The sequence below is a fragment of the Morone saxatilis genome, unplaced genomic scaffold, assembly GCF_004916995.1.
Source record: "Morone saxatilis isolate NCDOM2014 unplaced genomic scaffold, NCSU_SB_2.0 Contig0, whole genome shotgun sequence".
In the NCBI taxonomy this organism is placed as follows: domain Eukaryota; kingdom Metazoa; phylum Chordata; class Actinopteri; family Moronidae; genus Morone; species Morone saxatilis.
The window spans coordinates 18172497-18197046 of record NW_023339650.1 but is presented as its reverse complement, the minus strand read 5'-3'; the positions used below and the strand labels follow the sequence as shown (position 1 = coordinate 18197046).

The 24550-nt window shown below is 38.4% G+C and overlaps 1 protein-coding gene across 1 annotated transcript in view; it reads left to right on the top strand.

Annotated features, from left to right (window-relative positions):
- Positions 1-16039: 16039 nt before the first annotated feature.
- The window catches only part of LOC118321246 (cadherin-12-like), a 65084-nt gene continuing 56573 nt past the window's right edge, over positions 16040-24550 (top strand). Inside the window, exon 1 of the mRNA XM_035652487.1 lies at positions 16040-16285. Within this exon, the coding sequence (XP_035508380.1) occupies positions 16040-16285 (246 nt within the window). The remainder of the gene's footprint in view (positions 16286-24550) is intronic.

Sequence of the window (24550 nt, the reverse complement as noted above, 5' to 3'; positions counted from 1 at the left end):
ACGTGGGGAGTGAAGGCTGGTCCGTGTGGTCCAACAGACGAGCTAATGTAGCCCAAACTGCTGGAAAAGTTAATGCTGGTTCTGATAGAAAGGTGTCAGAACACACAGTGCACAACAGTTTGTTGGTACAGAGCATTCTGACCAACAGGGTGCCCAGGTGGTCATTATGTAATGGCTGTTACGGGAATGACAGAAATGCCCTCCACAACTGGTTTATTATCACTGATCCCACATGATGAATCGACAGGAAAGATGTGCAACCTCAGAATACACTGATCACAGAGTGACATGTTAGACAGCTTGCAAGTCGCATGTGATCCATGCTCATCTTTAATAACAGTAATCCAACATGACAAACCTTTGCATTGGGTTATGAAGTCAGGGTCAGGTCTTTCTTCCATATGCTGCAGGTATCGGGTTGTCCCGCAATAGAATGTTGAACATTTAATCTGTGCAACACCCATCGATAGTTTAGTCCTCTCTCACAAGGTAATTAAGAGACACAGTGAACCTATGTACACACTGATTAAGGGTTCTCTATAATAAATCTAAATGCTAATGCGCTGCTGTCTGTGCCAGGATTATAGTGGACTCCCTGCAGTTACTCTGCATCTTTGTCATTATTTGCTGCAACAGATCCAACAATAGCAATACCTTTGGAGTTTGCTTACATTGAATCTTATCACAGTTTACCTATGCAGAATTTGCCTGTTTACTTTTGTGTTATTTTGGTCAGCAGGTCATTTCCATTACTCTGTGCAGTCTCAACATTGGTTGATTGATTTTAATCGACAATAAAAATAAATAAATACAGGATATAGGCTCATTGTCTTTAGAAATTAGAAACCCAAGAAAACTAGTATAGTCATTTCCATTACGGTCCTTGATAGGAGGGGGGACATTCATTTGGTTTAATTTATTGGGAAATATTGCATGAAGTCATGTATTTCATTATTTAACATGCATGAATGTTTGAAACTATTGTTCTGTCTGTGCTGTCTATGCTCCCAATGTTCCTTTGTAAATGTGGATATTCAAGGAAAATAGATAATAATAACAGATGATTGGAAATATGGGTAAAAGTTTTAAATGGTTAGTCTGATGGAGTACACAATATAAAAAAGAAGCGTTTTCTACCTACAGAATTAAGCAGATTCAGCTGAGTTTAATTTAGAGTGGATGGTAAGTTCTATGGTGGGATAATTGTGATCTCCTTAGCCTCCTTTTGATGTTCATCCATTTGATGTAGACTACTGAATCCATTTGAGGCATTAAATAATTAAGCAGACCTTTCTCAGAGTTAAAAAATTCTCATTATTTATTCTAAATGCTTATTGGACTATAGCAGATGTGCTCTCAAACATAATTATCATCGGAAATGATTAACATGTTGGTATAAGCCCATTTTCTCTCTAAAAGAAGATCTCAACATGGGTATGCCAATGCAGATTAATGTAATATTGCCAAATGCAGACCAACTTAGTCAATATACCTTTTTTAAAGTTATTATGTCAACTCACTCTTTCTACATGCTTTCTTTGATACATAAAATAATAAAGTTCTTACTGTTAATAACTACTTGAACCGGTACTTGATTACCAAGGACGCACCTAGCGTGGATATTTGATGGCAGTTAAAGCGTGTTCAAAGTCATTAACCTCATCATTGTGAATTGCCGGATTTAACATCCACATGATCATGCTGTGTTTACTTAAGGGAAAGGAAGGCCTATCCACACATTCAGAAACACTGAGAACAAGTCAAGATGTGTGGCTAGGCTTATCTATGATACAAATTCTACTAGAAAGATACATCAGCACCATGGATAGTGGCAGAGAAGGAAAAAAGGTTTGACATGTTTTTCAGTCATAAATATTAACTTAAAAATGACACGTTGCATCAGAACACTAACGCCCAACAATTAACTTTTATAACAAAAAAATTCTATCATTTCGATTTGTGACTGAGACAATACTCAGTCCAGCCTTTCCTTTTTCTTCTTTAGAATACGCTGCAGTTCATTAGGCTCCGGCTGAACACAACTGCCATTTCACCTTTAAGTGTGTTATGCTGTTTCTATGGTGACTGGACATCATTAGTAATTCTGTTTCCAAGAGAATTCAATTTACGCTCTTCTCACCTGCTACCGTATAACCCACATACCCGAAAGTCACACTTATCCTCAGTCTGGAGACTCAAAATATCTCTTTTTATATATTGTTTGATTAAAAAAATGTTCACCTCAATCTAAGCACTTGTGTTCCTGTACATCTCTTGGTTTTACAATACTTGTTCCCTCTACTTCAGAAACATCCCTAAGTTGTTCTGAGTTGCCAATAAATGCAAAAATGTTAACTGAAACATTAAATCCTCCTAAACGTTCCAAGAACACACACAGACGGCCCAGTTTGTCAGCAGAGACTGTAAAATGTATAATTAGCCTCAATTGGGAGAGCCTTCTTGCACTTATCAGGTGCTTCTACCAGCTACGGCAGCACCCAGTGTGGGCATTACTCAGGTCTTTGACTCTCGTCTTTGTTTTAAGTTGCCCTATCCACACAACCACAAAGAGATAAAAACGATTTTTAATTTCACAACATAACCAAATGTGCCTCAAGAACAATACACCCCACAAATGATATTTTATATCTTATACTGCGTAACTTCTAACCTTTGCAAGTTTTACAGTTTTAATACCTTCTTAGGAAGGTAGGCTGAATTGAGCATAATGTTGAGCAAAAATAGTCCCCACTGGCAGGTAACACACACAAAAGAAAAATTGATAATTTTTCATAAACCATGTGCTGTGGAGGTGGCTGCAATTCATTTAGAAAATTCCTGCCTGAAAGCCCCCTTGTTAACAAGAAAGATTGTGAAACCTAAAATGTTCTGTCTCGTTTAAAAACAGACAACTTTAAATGTGCAACCGGCAAGATGAAATTGAAAGCTTTGAAATTATTATGGATTTCTAAAAAGTGTAAACCTTGTATTTATCTGATAATATTTGTTTGCAGATTCAGACTTGTCCAGCTTTCTATTCCCAGGCTTATTCTTTCTGAATATACTGCAAAACCTCCTTTACATCGAGACATAAATCTTAACAAAAATGTATCTGTACAAATATAAATGGCTGTAATAAGTAATTTGTAATAATTAGTAGGGGTTTTATACTGTATCTATGTTACAGGCTTGCTTTGTGATTTAGGCCCATAAGAGGCAGATGAGTTTCATTTCACATAAATGTTGCCTAGCTTTAAGAAACTGTGAAGAAATACAAGATCCAGATATTTTCCTGCTTTCACTCCTCTAATGAATAGGATATGGTAAAAAAAAAACAAAAAGGCCACAGCAGGTGCCCCTCACCACGATGACAGTACAATTGAGGGGCGACGCCAAAGTAGCAACGTGCGGGGGAAGATTATTGGTATCAGACCACCAACACGTGGGTTTAAAGTTAGACGAGGACAGGCACGTTCAGCTCCTGCACTATGGATGTATTTACAGTGCTGAGGAAGAGCAGAGATAGGAGAAAGCAACTCACCAGGTGTCACTCAGGACTATATCCATGCAGGGAAAATTGATGGCAGGGCCAAGAAGGAAGGCAGGAATGATGAAGTCTTTCACTGCCACCAATCCATATCCGTGCATCCAGGATAGCTGTGGCATCACACTGTGTGTAGGCAGTGTGTAGTGTGCACCTCCCCATTCCCTGTGCAAAGAAAGTAACTAGGCCGACACTTTCCGTGAGAAAAACTCTGCAAAGCTTACATTTAAGTCAAGATGGTGAATGCAGCTCACCCCCTGAGGATGACATTTAAACATTTTATTTAAAGGGACTAGCTGTCTAAACTTTAATTTGATCAGATTCAAATTATCATCTGGATTATCGAAGAGCACCACTATGAATCTATAACTCAGCTACTGATTGCTCCCTGTAATATGGTGATTTATTTTACTGTAATATTCCCCTCTTTAGTCATCCCGGTTGACTGGTTCAAAGATTTTCTCCTAGGAAAGCTCTCTTACACGACTCTGTCTAACTCTGTAGATGCAAAACAAACAGTGTCAGAATTTAACTGCGAGGCTTTATTTTTGTTCAATTAGTGACATCTTTTCTTTTACAATATGTCAACATAGGCAGTCTTCATTTGAGATTAGGTAGGAGAGGTAGAACAGAAGGGGGGAAACATCTCAATTCGAGTGCACATGCTGTGCCAGAAGCATCTTCCTGGTGGAAAAAGGGACAGTTAAAATTTGCATTTAGATTACTGTGGTAATAGAAAAACCATGGTGATGAATCTTGTTCTGAAAAAGAGACTAATGTGGTTGTATTTTGAATAACATTGTAAAGTTAAACACTCCGGGTGAATATGTATGAAAAGATGTGTAAAGGAATCGTCATAATCAATCTATCACTTAAACAATAATAGCTAATCCATAATTATTAACAGGTGGAAAACATGTGAGGCAAAAAGAAACAAAATGTGTGTAACTGTACTCAGTGTGCACACTGCACGGTTATTGTTAGGGGGTATATTATGTCCTCAGCTAATTAGCCTGTCACCGCCATTGTTTGATGGTGCCATCCTTTTTTAGTGTGCTCTAGTTTACATAAAGTTTAAGCTTACTTTTTTTTTTTACATGTGTGATTCTTTAAACTGTCTAATAACAATGCCAGGTTGAAACATTTGTATGTATAAATCATTCATTCTGCAACCTTCACTCTCTACATATAATCTCCGCATGAGGAAAAACAACACTATATTTGTATCATGCAACTTAGAGACATGGGAGATGCTACACCTGCTATATTTGAGACGTACCACGTCAAGTGCTGATTTTCATATTCATGAGCACCACATTGTTTGTCAATGGTGCATACCAAAAGGGCTTAATTTGTTTTCCGTTCTCCTCTGTCCTCCAATCGCAAAAGTGACGGCTCCACAGCATCAGAGTCACTTAATTAAGCCTCACCAAGCCTGTACACATACACTTCTTTAAGAGCTGTCTCAAATAATCAAATAAGGCGTTCATCGGGTGAGAATTCCCCGTCGACTGTAGTCATTATCGCGGTGTGGAAAAATGTAAACAAAGGGAAAGAAACAGAACTGAAAACAAGTTGGAGGAAATTTATTCAGTATTAACTTATTCTGTACTTACTTTTCAAGTTGAGACAGAACTTCATAGGGTATCTGCGCGCGCCACCGCTGGCTAACGACTGGTGGAAGTATGTTTCCTGTCTGTGCAGGGTGACAGACAGACTTGTGCCCCAGTAGAAGTAAATGGCTGCCATTAGTATTCCGTGGACTGCAGAGGTGAATATGTTAGCCCCATTTAAGCTTCAGTGAATAACAATGTTGAAGAGCTTACCATTCACATAGCTGTGTACTGAAAATGAACAGTTGAGCGATTCTATTGAACACACACTTGCAAGATTTTTTTTTTTTATTCCCCCCTTCACCAACCTCAAGAGAGTTTTATCACTCAGTAAAAATGTAAGTTATCTGACCACTGCGTCTACATGAGGCTGTGGTTGATGTGAAGACCAGTTATTGGGTGAAAACCTTGTGATCCAAATGCTGAATATAAGATGCAATATTAAAGCGGTCACGCATAAAGGCTATGCTTTTAAGTATATAACCACAACACTAAATGAAAAACAAAATAAACAGTGGGATGGGGATGGGGATGGAAAGAGATGGAACTGTTCGTAACACCAGTTCTACAATTGTTGATTAGAATAGAGACCTTCATTGAACACAAATTCAGGAATTGTCAGGCCAGTGCCCATTTTTTTTCCTCTCTCTCTCTGCCCCTCTTTTTCTCTCTCATATCTAATTTATTGCCATCTGCTCAGCCTGGGTGTAAATCTGAACGCAGACTGACTTGCTCGCCCAAGCTTTATCTGTTAACATTTAGCAATGTCTAATTAAGTGAAAATGGGATACGCGTTGGCTGAAAAATGCTGCGGCTGGATAATGACAGTCATAATAGTTTGGGATATATGTCTGTCACAGCAAGCAAATGCACTTATTAGATCAGGGTAATTAGAAGAAGACAACAGCTGTAATAGGCGAAAGCTGTTCAGCTGTGATTAAAGAGGCCAACTAGCAGTACATCAATTGTTTTCTGCTGTGTAAATGACTGATGAAGGTCACAGCAGGAAAAATACCTAAAAATTCTCCATTCATCATACGCACTGAAGGCTTGATAAAAACCTACAAATACTGAAAATGCTCTTTTGCATAATCTGATAAAGACAACGCTAATTAACTGTGCCGGATCAGCTCCAATATTGAATCACTGCTAAGTTGGCTCAATACAAGACTTCAAGGTGATGTTACATTCCCCAGCAGATAGAAATGAGCAACAGTAGCTGAGAAGCTGACTGCTTTTCCATATGCATTAGTTGCAAACTCAATAGAATTTAATAGACATGGTAGATTTCTGTGCCATTTACCATATTTTTGCATTTCCGTATCTTACAAACAACGCCACATTGTCTTCTAAATAACAGCATTCTGTGGGTCACCTATCACTCTTCTGGTTCCAGGAACCATATCAGTGGCTTTGCATGATTAAATATTTTAACTATTAGTTGTCTATACTTTACATTACCACTTTTTAAAGTATATCATAGGTTTCTAGCAGAGTTTACACTACACTTTTTTCTTGACGACCAATATAGCCTTTAATATCCCAGAATTCAGGCAATATAAAATAACGGCCATATGTTTAAAATAGCTATATAATAGCTTCCATTTAAACAGCAATAAAACAAACATTATGACTTGGCTGACTGTGTGAAACAGAAGAAGAAAGAAAGAAAAAAAAATGGAGGACAGCGCGACACAGTGACTGTGTTTCTGACTCTGGCACTCTGATTTTACTAAAGTCGACAAAACTTGTGTTTAAAGAGACGTGTAACAGCATCTCTACGTCTACTCCTCTACTGTGTTGTGTGATCGACTCTTCAGCTGACAGCGCTGTCAGGAGCAGGCAGGAGACACGCTCCGTGCCGCCCCACTGCTGCGCAGAGTGCTGGTCACATGTTTTTCAAAATGTATTAATACTGAACGTGTTGTGTGTCCAAATTACACCAAATTTGAAACTACTTCCTTTTGGTCCCCAGAACCCCCTGCCAGAAAGCAACACGTGGTGCCAGCCAAACACCGGCTAATATAACACCAAGCTTATAGATACATTTCCTGCCTTTCATCTAAAGTATGAAACTAAAGACGAGCAGATGGGAAACTCTTTAAACAGTTTTCTACAATCCATAACCCGGTCAAAATGCTGTTTTGGCCTTGTCAAAATACAGCTGTGAACAGGAACCAGGAGTGTTTTGAAAGATATTGAAGAAACAACCTTTCCTGGTTATTAGATATTCTTTATATGTTGCCAAATCCATATTTTATGATAAGACGGTGGATGTTGTCTAAAAGAGTCAATCGAGTTTATAGAAGGATTAAGGTGAAATTCTCCCGCTGGAATAAATAATTCAAGCGGAAAAAACAGCTAAATGATACTGAACAGACCAACGGTAACCCCTTAATGATGCCCTTGCTCCTCAATTTATCCCTTCGTTACAGGGTTTAACCCATGACTAAATTTAATGTACTACATTTAAAGCGCCCATCCTCTACCTCACAAAGTATGGGGACAACTGATGCATTAAATTCAGCAATTTAAGGGCCTAGATTTATATTGGATTAGGGAAGGTAAAGACTTTTTAGACTGGAGAGAAAGTTTGTACTGTATCAACTGCAGTAGCTCCTAAACTTTGGCATCATTAAATGACCTCATTGATAGTGGCAGGAGATTTGTGGTTCAACTGACTGTCTGTAGCGTTTAATAAGAAACATGTATTTAGTGAGACTGTGGGACATCAGCAAGGTAAATTATTAAGTTTGACTGTCTCACATGCTTTACAGCTTGGCAGAGAAGACCAAATAATTTCTTACAAGGATGTTTATGAAGTGGTTATAAGTTTTCCCCCCACTCTGGACATGTAACTGAATTATGAAATAGCCAATTTATCCTGAAGTAGTCCTCAAGTCTCAGCCTATAACAGTGTTACATTTTGCAGAAGGGATTATATACTTACATTGTTGTTGTTATTTCTACATTAACATTTATATTAATGAAAATGGTTGAATGCACATACCACTTATTAGTAATCTCACAATTATGACGAAAAAAACCCATTGTGAAATTGTTTTTTGGAGGCTGTTAATAGTTTTGCTTTGCAGAGACCAGGTGTTTTGATTACACATGGCATGTGCAACTCAGGTTTTTCAAGGGGTCTGACCGCTTGCCCAATGCTATCTTGTTATAATCCAACTTGCCTTCTATAACCTCCTCTGTCAATAGCTGGCATCGCCTTCAGCAGAATTTAATGACACACACTGTAACACAACAACGGGGTTCAAAATTCAGCCTTAGAGTCTGTCTTTTCTTAGTTCAAACTGAAACTGAGTTTGTACTGCACACCCAGGTAAAGCAGGAATCCCCTACAGTCATTTTGGCTTGTGGGCTCGTAGTCAAGCTGAGTGCTGACAAGTCTCCACATTCACAGCTTTTATTTTAATGTACATTCATTCGGTTCAGATCAGAGAACCGCTGCAGCTCTGACGCAGACAACAGGAAGCAGCCATCAGTTTTGAGCTGTTCCACCTTTAGGGGTACTTTATTTTCCTTTTTTGTACGTGCGCCTGTGTGTGCGCAATATGTCACAGATTATGCATAACATCTAAGAGTTAGCAAGAAAAATCCATAATTTAAAACCTTTGAGCCTATTTGAAGTTTTATATGCATTTCTTTTTTAATCATAACCTTTCATTGGAGCCATATCTGTTGCATCACAGACTCTGTTGGCAGGGGATCCAGACGTGCTCACGCTGGGGAGAGCTGAGTCAGTGTGGTGCTTCTTTATTGCCTCAGGCCAGTTTTGTCTCTACAGCTAAGCCTTCCATATCTTCAGGGGGGAAAAGTTCAGTTTCTAACAGAGAGGCAACCTTCGTTCAGTAGGACACACAGCTAATTTATTTTTCATCATCACTGGATTATATTCAAGGTGGTATATCATCTCAGGGAGTTCATGTACTCAATGATGTGAATGGCTCCTAAATGGTAAAAAATTTAACCGATTAAGCCATTTCTTGTCACTCTATAATCTAGTCTTCTTTTCTTGGATCACTGTATGATGGGAAATATTATGAGAAAGGGTAATTCAGGGTTACGGCAACAGGGCTTTTTCCCTGTCACAGGAAATACATTTTAAAGAAAGAACCAACATGCTGACTTCGCAAACCTTGCTTATGACTAACCAACATGTATGATGTCGCAAGTCAGATTCTTAAAACAATAAATGTGCCCATCAGCTGCTTTGGCAAATGGCTAACAGGCTGTTTTCAGCCTTGTTTTTTCCATTGAGCTGTGTTTTATTCCTGCTTAACATGCAAATTGTGACCTGAAGCGTATTTTCTGAAGTTTGTTTGCTTCTGAGTTACACGTGTAACAATACAATATTTATGTATTGGGTTATGAGGAACTGAGGGAGAGTAGTCCCTACAAAACAGTTTAAGCGTTCGCAAGTCACAGGGTCAAAAATGTGTTATAGCCCTACATGAGGTCTGTCTGCGTGGATGACAGCATTTGCCTCTGCACCTCTGGTGCTCCATTGCTGCCTTGGGGCAACAGGGCTGCTTCATTTCATCTCTGTAGCTGCCTGTCGTTCACTGCTCCAGAATAAGATCAGGCATGTCTCCTGACTCTGAATATTTGTATCTGTCAAAGCTTCAGATGTCAAAGACATGATAAAAGCTAGCTGAGCACTGGATTATGAGGATATAGGAAACTTGAGGGGTAAAAAAAGATTTTTATTTTTTACTGCTAATGGTTTTAAAACAAAATACTGTAAAAATAGTGTGCTCTGGTGATGTAAAAAAAAAAATGATTAGGTGTGAGTAAACTAGTGGTTTAAATGTATTTTAAATGTTGCCTAACCAGTTTTCTGCTATTTGACATGACTTAAAACAATAAGAAGGGATTGGATTTTTCTAGAATTTAAACATATTAATGTATTCATTTAATAGGAAAATAAATTCAATATTCCTTCTCCCTGGTTGGTTTCTGTTGATGCAGAATAAGTACTTTGTGTTGGGTTTGGGTAAGGTTGCGATATTGTCTCTGCAGGAAGGTGTCAAAGTGAAAAACGTAAGAGTGATGGAGTGACATTTCATATGAAAAACTAAAAACAGGTTGACATCCGTTGTAATTCTGGCTGTGACAAACCTAACTTTGTCTGGTTTGCTTTTATTTTCACACCCGGCTTTCTGACACTCAGTTGTCAGAGCGTTTCCATTATAAACAGTGCACATTCCTGAAACTGGGGATGTTCTAGTCAAATTTCTTTGGGGCCTGATGCGAGTCTGCTCCAAAAAATGTTTCCTAAATATTGATTACGTATGTATCGGATGCACTGGAACAGCTGTAGACTAATAATTTTGGCAGACCTCATGTTTTACAAGCTACTTGGTTCAAACTGATTAAGGTAATAACTGTTGTTCTGGTATGAATTAAAGTTACACACACAGCCACCGGCTTACAGAGAGCACTTAAACCGGACAACAACTCTACTTTTGGCCTGGTCGTCCAACATTTTCCAATATTAAATAACTGGTAGTATGTGAAACTATACATCAACAGCAGCTTCCCCAACAGGACTGAAACCTTCTGCAAAGTCTCTTTCCAGTCTAGGTTCTGCCGACATAGCACTTTAGTAAAGTAAGCAACAAGGCACATTTATCACAGAAAGAGTCTTGGCAATGGGAGTAGTTGCCATTTGTCACTATTAAAAGAAAGTGTTTTGGCTTACTGTCTTAGTGTTCTAATGAACTCAATGAAAGATAGAGGTGTTCTTTTACAGGACAAATCTGTGGTTCAAAAAACTTGCTGGAATTCAATAGTGTTATCTCCTTCAAATCACCGTAGTTATTAATGGCTGAATCAGTTTTTAAGCAAGGTGGCCAATAAAGGTCTGGTTTTCTGTTGGTCAAAACCCCTGTAATGGGATGAGGGTGTGGACAAAATAAGATCAATATATAACAAACAAATCATCTGTAGTCTTCCCAAAGCACTGTCCTAAAGAGAGAGAGAGAGAGAACTTCTCATAAATGCAGTCTAACTTTAACCCAAATATTTGGTGGGAACATTATGGCTGTATTATATTTGGCACATCACTGTCATACAGAGGGGGCCTTGAACTGTGTAAAAACTCATCATATTCCTGGTATGAGTGCCCACAGCATTCATAAAGCTTAACAACTGCCCAGACATAATGTGAGTAGAAGGCATCCTTTGGCTCTCCCCAAACATAATGTGCGTGGGATGAAAGAAAAAGAGGGGAACACGACTCATCAGATCATATTAATGTTTCCATTGTTCAGGGAACCAAGTTGTGTGCTCCTCACAGCTTTGTGCACAGGCCTTGCATGCAAGCAGCCCTCCAATGAATGTCACATACAGAACATTAAAAATTGAAAGATTTCTTAAAAACTGAAGTATATTTATGTTCCCAACAAAGCAACACATCCACTGGGGTGCCTTGGATTTCACAGTAAGAATCAATGTTTCATACCTACTTACCTTGTTTTTTGCCATGCCAACAGGATGGCTGAAGCCAAACTGCATCGTAAATGAGTAGACGTGTCTGAGTAACTAACAGAGCCATTTTATTCACTATTCATTACTTTGGTTGTGCTATAACCTACGCATGAGGTATTCTTTGATAATTTAGCTTGACTGGCCAGCTGTGTTGTTACTCTCATTTTCATTACATTGCTTCCACCTACTCTTCTCTCCTCCCACCCTTCCCCTGAAGGGTTTCAATGATATTAGTCTTTTTTGGCCTCAGCCGCACAAAAACAATGTCTTCACAGTGATTTCCCTGACTAACACTCTTTTCCTTCATCTGTGAAGCCTTTGTGCTCATATTTTCCTCATCAGTCAGGGCTGTAGATCAAGTGAGGTCACTGTTGTGATCACTGTGGTGACAGTGCTGAATCTCAAAATATCTGTAAAAGAACACTTTTATGTGTCTAAAACTATACAGTAGTATGCTACTGGTCTTTTTATGTGCGTGCAAAGACGCACAAAGTCCTTTGTCAGTCTGTTGCTTTTCTGTCTTTTAATTGCAAATCATTGTTTATTGTTGTTCAAGCATATCTAATTTTTGCTAAAATTCTACATTTAGATTTTTATCTTTTATAAATTCAAATAAATGTCACACACTTTATATAAACTATACATGTTCATAATTTAATTATTTGTCGATACATAAAAATGTATATTCATATAAAATAAAACATAGCATATTATTCTAATTTAACATTAAACAAAATCACTAGCCTCTCGCTGTGTTCTCTTCAAATAATGTCTGCTTAATGACGTGATTATAATTCATGAACAAGAGCTTAAAACCGGCTCTGCAGTGCATTCATCAATATTGATTCAATGCTTAAGTTTGCTTCCTTAGATGTCTGTTTAACACTTGAAAACACTAATCGCCTTTCTATTTGCTAATCATTGTCTCACAGGTTAGTTATCTCAGCTTCTGTTACTTTTAATGTTATTACACTGTTGAATTATAGAACTAATGGATGAGCACTTTAAGAAACAAAAAGACATTAGATAAGTAGAGTGTTAGGGGGATCTATAGCAAATATTTGAGGAAAATTGTGATACAGGAAATTTCCATTGGTGCAACAAATTTTAATAGCAATTATACATACAATTTTTAAAATAAATGTATTGTCTGAGGAAAAAATTGCATTGCTGCAACCAAGAATCCAGATTGGTTCCCAAAAGGACTGGCAACACATGCTCTCATCATGACACTTCCCACAACTATGTCCTGGACACCTCAACACATCCTACATTTTAGTCCATTAACTCATAGCCATACACTCAACTTCAACATTCTCTAAATTATTAAATGCAGAATGTTTAAGCCAGTGACGGGGTTTACAGGAAATTATCCTATTGCATTATCTATGTGTTATCTATATACATCTCAGGTTTGCACCACTGCTGCCTTCGTAACATGAAATGTACATGGTTTGGTTGCACGGTCATTAGACAGTTTTTGCATTTTTGAATAGCGTGAAATATTAGCCCGATAAACTGACACAAAAGAGTGATGACTCAATATAAAGCACCCTCCCAATTTACACATTAAGTAGTTTAATCAAAATCAAATATCAGTTCTACCTCCAGGAAATATATTAATATGCTTCTACTCCAAATGTAAATCACATCCCATTTTTTTTTTTACATTTGAAAAGATGATTAACTCCTATTTGAATCATGAGTAGGCAGGTAAATAACCTTATCAAAACAACTGTGCCTTCTTTATGTCTCCGGATGGTTCACAATGGAAAACACTGCAGTTGTTAAAGAAGAGGGGAAAACAGAATATCTGCCCACATATCTATCAGGAAATGAGGTGTATGCGAAACAAGAACTTGATCCAGATCAATGACTAATTTCTCCCCTCCATTTCAGAAGTCAATGCCTACTTATTTGTTTGTCGTGTTTATGCCAGCCTTGACGACTAATAACTTTCTGTGGGAGTCTCTTGTGGGTGGTAATCTGCACCAGCAGATCGGCTAGCCATATGTTCTTTGATTATTGAAGGTGATGTGTGAGAACGCTGTCAGCCCACTGCGTCGTGTTATCTGAAGTAGACACGCGGGTCAAGGCTCACAACCGAAGCCCGACACATGCTAATGAACTTATCTCATAAAATATGCATCAAGCCCTCCCAGGGCCGTACAGTGGCAGAGGCGTGATTTTGCAGGAATTATGGGAACAGTCATTTTCCATTATGTCAATGCTAAATGAGGAGTGACCTGCGGGAGAGGCATGTCTGACCCGTGTCAAGATAGTTCCTGCCAATTTTGCACGGAGAACTTTGCAGATCAGTTTTGACTTTTAAGATACTGTGGTGACAGAGAATAAATGGATCTGGGTGCACGGCATAACCTTGTTGAAGTAATCTCCCTCTGAAGCCGATGTTCCAAGTCTGTATAATTAATCAAAGACAATGATGTCAATGAGGGCTCCGGTTATGAAATTAGAGGCACGCTGTCTTCCATTACTGTACAGCTTATAAGTGCATTAGGAGGGAGAGAGGAACAATAAACCAGGTGTGGAAACCATTAGCTCCATTCTTCATTCCAACCATTTGTGGTTCCCGTCTCTTGTTTTCAGTGCAATTAAGTGTCTCCTAACAAGGCCAGGGCTGAATGCTCGAGTGTTGATAAGGTAGTCAGGATTGCAAACAAGGTGTGAACAGCAACCGTGCAATAGTTGTTTGCTCAATAATGAATGAGGCTTTACAAATTAGGTTGGTTCTGTAATATTTATTTCTTCTACGCTTTAGGCTGTGTAATGAATAATTGTTGAATTACTAAATCAAGTTTTAGGTCTTTTAATTATAAGAATGAGCTACTTCTCCAAACATCACAAACCTGACAACAAATCAACAGTCAGAGCTTTCATAAATCACAAAGAGTAACAATTGAGCTGGATGGACTTTTGTTGTTTTTATAAAAGTGCTTACACAAGTTATTCAGTACCTGCATTTCCTTTGGTTTGTATTCAACAACGATTGCATTAGGGCACTATTTTAAAGTGCACCAGAAATTATTTAAATTATTCTACTTGTCAAATCTACTTGTATTGCTTTAAAAAGGAACACAAACAAATGTGATTGAATAGTATAAAAATTGTCTGAAACGTGCTGAAATATATGCCTTCAAAATACATTTATTTGTTTCTCTAATCACACACAAAGTCAGGCTCAATGACATGGCATGACAATGTTGTGATATGCGCCATCCAGCCCGTGCTTACAGCCAATTGGTACTTCCACTGATCTATGTGAAGACATAAAAGAACATATTGGAAGAACAAATTAAATATTCAATTGCATGTCTGTGAGCTGGATTATGGTAATCTTCTGTATGAGTTGCCTCTTTCACAGAATGCATGTCTGTCAAATGACATGCGGCGAGAAGCGGAACAATCTCCTGTGGCCATTGGTTGTCAAATCAGTTGTGTTCCTCACAGGAGTGATGTCTCAGAAAAAGCAACGTATCTTAAAGAAATCATTGTGTGCATGCTGCTTTGCGCTGACATCTCACACGGTACATGTGTCAATTTGATATATGAACTGCCAGTGCATCATGCTGTATCTTCAGATGGTTGCAACTGATGCAACTACTGCACGTTTGTTCAGCAGCTTTCTGAAACTGTTTGATTAAAATAAATACTAAGACAAGGTTTGCGAAGCGAAACATAAAAGCTCATCAGCACCCTCTCATTACGCTGTCATTCAATAATACATGACTTTCAACCTCTAAGGGCAATCAAGAAACGGTTGTAACACCGACAGGTCTTGGCCTGTAATTGACAGCCAAAACAGAGTCACAGTTTTCACTACAGAGACAAGTAATCTAGCTAATCAGGGAATACATCCAAGAGAAATCTCTAGTATAGAGGCAGTCTGTCACCAGGCAAATAAAAACACTTCTTTTTTGATTGAGAATGCCAGTATTATCAATTATCACTGAGCAGCAGGTGAGAGTTCGGGGTAAAGAGTATGTGCCACCTGGTGATTGGTATTCATGAACAATACACTATTAACATCCCATACTTACTATATATGATGACCATGTGTGCTATGAGACTGTCTCTAATCAGAATAATAAGACTGTATCATTAATATAAGTAATGTGGATTCAACAAGATGCAAACCTTTTAAACTATGTATTTGTGTTCTTTCAGGTGATGACCTTCATAAATCTCTGAGTGGGATCCTGACAGGCCCAGAAAAACTGCTTTTGTGTTTGCCACACTTGGCACGGGCCCCGACCTCACCCGTTTCCCATAACCACGTCCACAAGTAGTTTCAGTGTGGCTCACTTTTCATCACTGGACTTTAACTTGGGGACCTGAACCTCACAGATCGCCAATGCTAACAAGGAACTGCCTGCTGCTGTTCCTGTGGATTCTAGTCGACGACGGCTCAGTCTTTTCTTTACGTCCACCTTTACCACCACTGGGACGGAGCAGGACGGGGAGGGAGCACGCCAGGAGCTTGGTGGGCCCAATGAGGAATGGGGCAGCTGGATTTCAACGGGTCAAAAGGGGCTGGGTGTGGAACCAGTTCTTTGTACTGGAGGAGTACATGGGGTCAGACCCGCAGTACGTGGGCAAGGTAAAAAGCCTTATTTTCCCAGTTTTTATGGCACAGGAGAAGTCATAAATCACATAGTAAGGAGCTTGGGAGAAATTGAATTGGTGGTAAATGGAGGGAGCAATAGAACGTGAGGGAGATAAAATAGGAGAAAAGGAACAGAAGAAAATGAAAGAACACTAAGAGTAGAGCGAGGTTTCAGCTGGCCAATATCGGAAATATAAAATATCGCCATGTGTTTATTATTGAAACATGCACATTAACAATGGGATTTTTATGAAAATAACAATACATCTACAAACTGATGGCAACTGCCGCAAGTTCATTTTGTTGATTTGTCCCTGGAACTAAGCCTCACCGTTTTAATCTAATAATGCTCTTGTTGTAAAACTGTCCCTTGTTGTTAGTGTTTTAAGACATGAATGACTCAGGCATGGGTGGGAAAATCTATATCTGCTAATGGAACTGTGCCAACATTTTTATGTTAGACTAGCCAGACACACATGACATTGAAGTGGTGGGAGAATCGATGGCATGGTAGAGATACATTTAAATTATAGTCCCTATAAAGCTGTCAGAACATCATAGTTATGAGCCAGGGAAGACACTGACAGCAATAAAAAGACAGCAGAGACCCAATAGCCTTAACTGAATCCAGACTGAGATGTATACACACATCCCATGAGACACTTCTTTTTGTCCCCCCTCAAACCTTAGCCTTTTTTGTTTTTAGTATAGGATTTTTTTATTCTCTGCTGTGGCTTAAGACATTCGTAAGTAAACTCTGTGGGGGTTTAAGGCTAAAGTTGTAATTTGGCACTCCTAGCTTACATAGGATAATAGTAAGACTGACTTATCTGCCCCAGTGCCACTGCAATCAGCCCTGACAAGCTATGCTGTTTGTGGAAGTCTCTGAGGCTAAAAGCAAGGGGGAGGGAGGCTGCTGTCTGCTGCACTCCTTAAGTCACTTAATCCTGGACTGCTGCACTGCTTCCAAATAATTGACTGATTCTTTGCCATATGAAAAGCATTTGGAGATGAGATCCTCAGACCTTTGTCAGGACAATCTTAAAGGAAAGGATTTTTGTTTCACACTGATTGTAGCTATAACAGGATAAAAGTTAAACACATAATGCCTGGAGACTGGGAGGGCAGGGTGTCAGTGCTGTGTCTGCCAAGGACTCAAGTCAAGTACCAATCCAGAGGCCTGTAAAGGTAACGTTTTGTTTTCAACGCACATAAATTAACTCTAATGGACCATGAGTCTTAGTGCAATGAATAATTGTCGTGTAATACATCAATGCCTAATTGTGGTAATGTATTCACTCTAGAGTGTAAACAGAATTTCCATTCAGTGACCTGCAGTGTTGGGGCTATAGTGCTGTTTCCCCCCCAGAGGCAGAAGTGCCCTTCTTGATCAATTGAAGAAATAATTATCAAAATTATTAGTAGTATTATTTCTCAGGCGTACACATTTCTGTCAGGGACTGAGCTGAGGAGGAACTCTGCACTCGCTCCCTCTGTGCCTTTCTTGCTTATTTGAACGTTAATGAATACTCAATAGTTATGATTTATTTGCATATTTGCTTATAAATAAAGGTTATATGATTTTTGTTTTGTTTGTTTACTCTGGGTCTCATTTTTAGATCAATTAGCACATGACAACCTGGATGCGTGTGTGAGTGAGAGACAGCAGCGTGTTTATGCTTTTTCAGGAGATATAATGAGCCATTTCTCCTCAAAATGTCTGCATGCAGTATTGTTTTTCTTGTGTTTGTTTTCTCCCATCCTATCCTCCTTAAATACACGGAGACAATGAGACTTTATGCTTTAGTATAAAGGGCTCTGCTTAGATTTATGAGATCTGTAAAGGTATGTTTGTAATCAAACAGTACTTCTGCTTCTATTTAATTTGATGCATTTGGATGCATATACAATTAACTTATCCTAAATGATGATACTTTTTTTGGTTGCATCATTGTACAGAGAAAGAAGGATAACACCACATCAGGTTTTATACAAACCAAGTCTCAAAATCTGACATACCTCTAAAACTTACTGTAAAGAGAAGATGGAGGTGTTAACATTGTTGATTTGAGTAATATTTAGCCCATAATTGAAACATGATATTCGTAAAGTAGTGGCAGGGTTGTTCTTATATTCTTAGATACTGGCACACACAGCTAGTATATTTCATATCAAAAGCACAAGGGAAAAGACTGAAAGCTGTAGCAGTAAAACAGGTGTTAAATATAAGAAAAAAAAATTGGCAAACCGGATGAAGAAGTCAGAGCTTATTTATCTGTAGCTTCAAGGGCTTTTTACCTGCTATCTAACTCTGAGGACTCGGGATCAATAGAAAGTGTTTTGTTAGGGTTTTAGGTTGGTTTCTATTTTACCTCACAGTGTAATTAAACTAACAAAAGAAGACAGTATTATTCCGAAATGTGCTGAAATTCTGTGCTGTTTGTTACCAAAACCTGACCATGTCAGCAATAACAACATCTATTTCAAGAGCGCTGTATTAAATGCATCAATGCCAACTGGAACTGCAACAGCAACAGCAAAATCACTACTAATTAGCACTGGCCATTAAAATTTATATAATAATTCACATTACTAACAAGATGCGATTTTGTCAGTTCTGACAGCATACAGAATGTGAGACAACCACTGGAGAAGGGAGGGAGTAGGGAGGGAGTAGGGAGGAAGGAGGGAGGAAGGAGTCAGAGTACCAGAGTTACGGATCAACTAGTTTCCCTATTAACTGGCGACGTTTGCCTGAATGCACCGGTGGTTGCTTGTAGTGACAGCAGATGTTTGGAAACAACATGATAACATTTTGTTGTCCTTGTGAATGCCTAATTGTTTCCTTTTCCGTTTCCAAACATCCTCATGAGACTAAGACTTCACTGAACCTGCATACACCAAGTATTCAGGCACATTTAGAAGCTCCATCACCATACCACAAAAATGATTATGTAATGCTACTTGATGGTTGATACTAATCAGTTACACCATTAAACCGCTGTGCAGTCCTGAAGCGCCTGTACGATGTAAATAATACAGCCGGATCAGCACTGGAGAACGAGATTTGGGCATCTCAGTGCTCTCCAGCTTCTAATATATTGCACATGGTGGACACAAACATTTCAGTACAGTAGAATCACACAAAAGAAACTCAGCTGCCTCATATTACATCTTCCGAAATGCTCATACTTTGACACAGTCACAGTCAAAGATTACTGTGGGAAGTATCATTGGCTACCATTTACTTTATAAATTTTTTGAGGCCGATATTGATAGTGATATCTGGGAGTCTAAGAAATCTATTATATTGGATATTGGCCAATAGTATGTTATTTTTTACATAAACACAGAACTAGAGCTTCAACAATTGCTCAATAAATTGGTCAAACAGAATTATTTTTTGTTTTAAATAATCAGAAGATTAATCAATAATGAAAAGAATCATTAGCTGCATCTCTACACAGAACATAAAACATTTATGTTTTTTTTATTTTGAACAAGATTCATACTGAGCGGGAGATTTCACAGTTGTCTTGTCAGCGCTCTCTGGTGGACAAGCTACGTAATGGTGACACTTTTCTTAAATAACCTCAAACATTGTTTGACGTTCATTTACTGCAATTCCATGTTACTTAAAGGCTATCATAGGCTAATACTGATATACATGCAATAAGCTAATATTGGCCGGTATATCTGGCTGGTTTATCAGACTAACTTTAATTTATGTAAGGGCTGTTTTAGTGTTTTCCATGACATTGGAGGTATTTTAGTTTAAATTTTAAGCACTGTACAAATTTTATTTTAGGTTACATTTGTGTACAGATTATGTGTTCACTGGTTGACTATATTTATGATTTACGTTAAGACATAAACACCACATTTCAGGCATCAAATCATAGATTACCCAAGCAGATGTGGCCTTGATTACGACCCAATGCATATATGACTTAATTTGTTATATCAAAGTATTATCACATACATTAAATGCAAAATACAATTTCCTCTTCCCACCTTATCTTCTCCTGTTTCAATCATACGAGGCGCAGGTAAATATTAGTCTTACGCAGGGAATTGTGGAGGGAAGAAGAGACAGAAAAAAACATTATCCATCTTTACTCGCTGTTTGGACTATTTCGGATTAATGAGTGCAAGCAAAGCAACATTTATTTTCTTCTGCGACACCAGGAGAAAAATATGCCACGTCTGCATTTCCACTTGTTTTGGTGGTATGGTATGACTACAAAATAAAGAAAGAGAAAGGAATTTAGACTCGGGCTCTTATAACATTTAATGCATGCGACCTAATTTGAAGGCAAAAACTGTCTAACTGTGAAAAACAAAAAGTACAGCAATATATTCATATTTATTTGACACAAACACACAATACTACATGTTAATATTTATGCCAGAATTTATATATTCTTGCCTTACGAGCTTCTTGGTCAGGCAAGCCGAGGTGGAAGAAACTAAACATGAAGGGATTGTTAGAAAACCTATAATCACAACTGGGAGCTGCAACTCACACTACTTACTTAATTATCCTCTTTACTCCCTGAGGTGCAAATAAGGTCATGACAAGATTCAGCACGGTCTTTAGCACTACTACTGGTCCCTACTGCAGGCATTAATATGGACGCAACCATTGTGGAGCCTTGCTCAAGGGCAACCAAGCTGCAGTTGTTTAGAAAAGTGGTTATTAAATATTTCACATAAAGGCACAATGTCTCAAAACTCTCTGGGCCACTAAGATTCCTCTGTGGAACATGCAACTGCTACTTAGAGTGAATCAAATTTACTTTTTAAACAGTACAATGGAGGTATTAATACCACAGTGGAGCTGTAACATAAATAAAGAAAAGGCAGACCGCCAAGGATATTTAAAAAAGGTTTTATACCACTTATATACCTGTTCAAGTTTCTTTACGAGGATGCTCTTCTGAGCGAGAGTCAGTGCTGTGTTTACTCCCAAGATCCAATATCATCATGAAAAAATAAACAAGAACAAACCATTATAATTTTATGACTGTCTCCCTAGACAGTTTTTTAAAAAGACATGAATAATTATTCTGTCACTTGTGAAACAAAAGAACAAAGAACGTATTGATTAAAAATCACTCTGAGCACCAACATTTCACATCTAATGCAACTATACATGTTAAGAACGTCTGACAATCTCTTTTTGACCGCGACCACATTATTGCAGATTAGCAATTAAAGCCCAGAGGGCTTAAGGGGGGTGATGTAACAACCCTGTGCACTCACAATTAGATAATGCTGAGGCCTTTCCTATGCTGAGCAGTGATTATCTGCAAGAAAAATCTGCCATTAGTGGTGTGGTTGTATATCAAGCCAAGCTGCTTCCTTTCACTCTCTAATAAACTCTCCGCTGAGTTCAGCAGCTATTTTCAGCATTTCTGTTCTAGAATCATGGCACTCTCCATCTGAACATAATCGTCATGAATTGCTGTTTGACATATTTTACCTACAATTACACTAATGTGGCGATTCAGAATGCACCTCCGAACCGAGCTTGTCATTTGGAAGCATGGTAAATATAATGGCCGCTTATTAGCAGTGCAGGTGTAATCGAAAGCTACACATCACTTAGGCATGTCGTCATTAACAATGCTGCGGATTTTCTGACCAGATGCTACAATTTTGTATTGACAACATACCATACAATGTGTCACTGTGATGCAAGTGGATGGAATTTCACGCATGGCAAATTTGTAAACTAGTATTTTTCATTTCAGGCGTTGTATAATCATTTATACTGACATTATCTTGTTATAGCACAATGCAAAAGGCTTGGATATATATGGGAAAGAAAAGAGCAAGTTTTGTGTATGAGGAAGGTGAGTTAGGAAAGTACAGAGAAATTGGAAAGAGGGCAAAGGAGTTGGGATGAGAGCATCTGTACAGAGTCAAATCCTTTTATTCTTTGCCATCTCATTGATGAGTGATTGGACCCAGGTAAGGACAACCTGGTCTCTAAATCTAAATCTAAACCTGTCTCTAAATCCTCAGTGCATCCAAAAAAAAACGTATAACATCCTCACACGTCACTGAGACTCTGCTGTGTTGCCTCCAAAAGAAAGCGACACGAGACGCAGCCGTGCTCCCTTTTCATACGCAGTAAGTCATGGGAACATGATAGCAAGGCAGTGTGCAAGACTCTCTCAAAGGGGGCTAAACAAATTATACACTTGGCAAGAAAACGCAGGAAGGGAATCGCTTTTCTTAAAAAAAGTCATCAATGCAGCCATTAAGTTCAGAAAGCAAACATCATACCCCTAATGCATTGAAGGTTAAAAAGAAATTCAATTTAGATAGAGTCACACTATGAAAGGAAAGGAAAAGAAAGTCTCTTAAAGCCCTTTACTGCAACACAGAACATGCGATGGCATGCAGTGGCATGCTCCAATGCACCGTTTCTCACGCTTGCAAACAAAAGGTTGCTCATTTAAATAAAAGTCAATAAACCACTTTTGCTAGAAAGGGCAGGCCAGTTTCTCCTACCACTTGTTTATTCCCTTGCTTCCTGCCTGACAAGGAATGACCATCCTTCTTTTTATTGATGGCTCTACCTCCCAGTACCACCCCACACCTGGCTGAGATTTATTACTGATGTGGAGCCCGCAATTTAATCTTTCAATGAGGACCTATAAGAAGGACATAAAAACCTTTTCAACAAGACTTATGCATCAGATACAACAAAGAGCGATTCCATCATCTGACCATATGAAATTTACCAGCCTTACTAGCGATAGCGTGTTCCATGTTGTTAAATCTGGTTCAGTTTAAATGCTTCGGAATTAAGCTGTAAAATGCTTGAAAACCTGAAGAGGCCAATATAAAAGCAGCAAACCTGTTTATACACCATGATAGCCACTGCTGTAAAATACTTCAGTGAGACTTACTGCAAGCCAGCAGTTAATTAACGGCGACTCCGAAATCACAGGCTTCATAACTTGATTGCTTTGCACGGTTCTATGCAGAGGTCTATTCGGTGACCTAGAGCTAAGCAGGGCTACTACTCACAGAGCCCGAGCAAAGTGCCATGCAATAATCCTGTAGATATATCCATGGTGTCCATAAAGCATGTCTAATGCAGTAACTGATTGTCTAATACAACAATACTGCAAATCGCTAAGACGAGAAACAAAAGGACACAAGTACATATTTGTAATGAGACGACCCTAGCCTCTAGACTAGTGTTAACACAATTATTTAATAACTGAAATTACCTTCAGATATGGATAAATGTTTGAATGCAGAAAACTTGCAGATTATGTAAAATTTGTATGAAACACAAGCCTATAAAATGCTCATACATGATCTTACCCTTAAATTAATCTAGTTATTGTTGCTCAAGTAATTCACTGTCACATGCAAAGTAATTTGAAAGGATTGCTCTCCTGGAGAATATGCATGAGGTTTGCCAGTGATTCAGCTGCTCGTTAGAACATATTAAGAGGTTGAGGGCATTTACAATTGTAATGTATGTTGATGATGAATGTTGCGAGGAATTCTGAAAAGAACAGCTGAAATAAAAGCTAATGATGCCATTCATCTGTCCTGCCAAAGTAATATATTTCATATATTTTGTCCTCATGGGTAATGGACTTTTTCCCCTGAATTGCCTGGATCATATTTCCAAACGGTGTGCTAATGCCCCAATCAGTATCACTTACTGCCGTGGTCAACATTTTCCATTTGTTCCTTGACATTGATGGGCAATATTGTTGTGATTCTGGGTAGAAAATTGCATTCTGTATGTTGTATCAATATCACTATATTGTTTAATCAAGTGTGATATGAGAAAAGGAATCAAGCCTTAACCTCAGTCTTTAAGATCAATAACAATCATGTACATTAATGTGAAATGTCAAAAATCATTTTTACACCATCTTATTTGTTATGCAAAATATAACCTTGCGTTATGCAACACGTATTTTTGGAAACTCTCAGTAATGCATGATTAAAGCTGGTACTTATTGCATACTATTAGTTCCTGACATTGTTCACTTTTAGGTAAAAGTTATATGACGACTAATGGTTACAAGCTGTGTCCATCTACAAACAGTAAATGTGTTGGTTTTGATGAATGCTTGTTTACAACAGAAGGTGAGATGTACACAGCACTAATACAGCTTCAGAGGTGAAAACACCTCAACACCTTTCTGTTTTCACACACCCAAGGCTATATCTATCCCATTCTTTATACCATCTTTCTTCTTTCTCACTCCCTCTTCC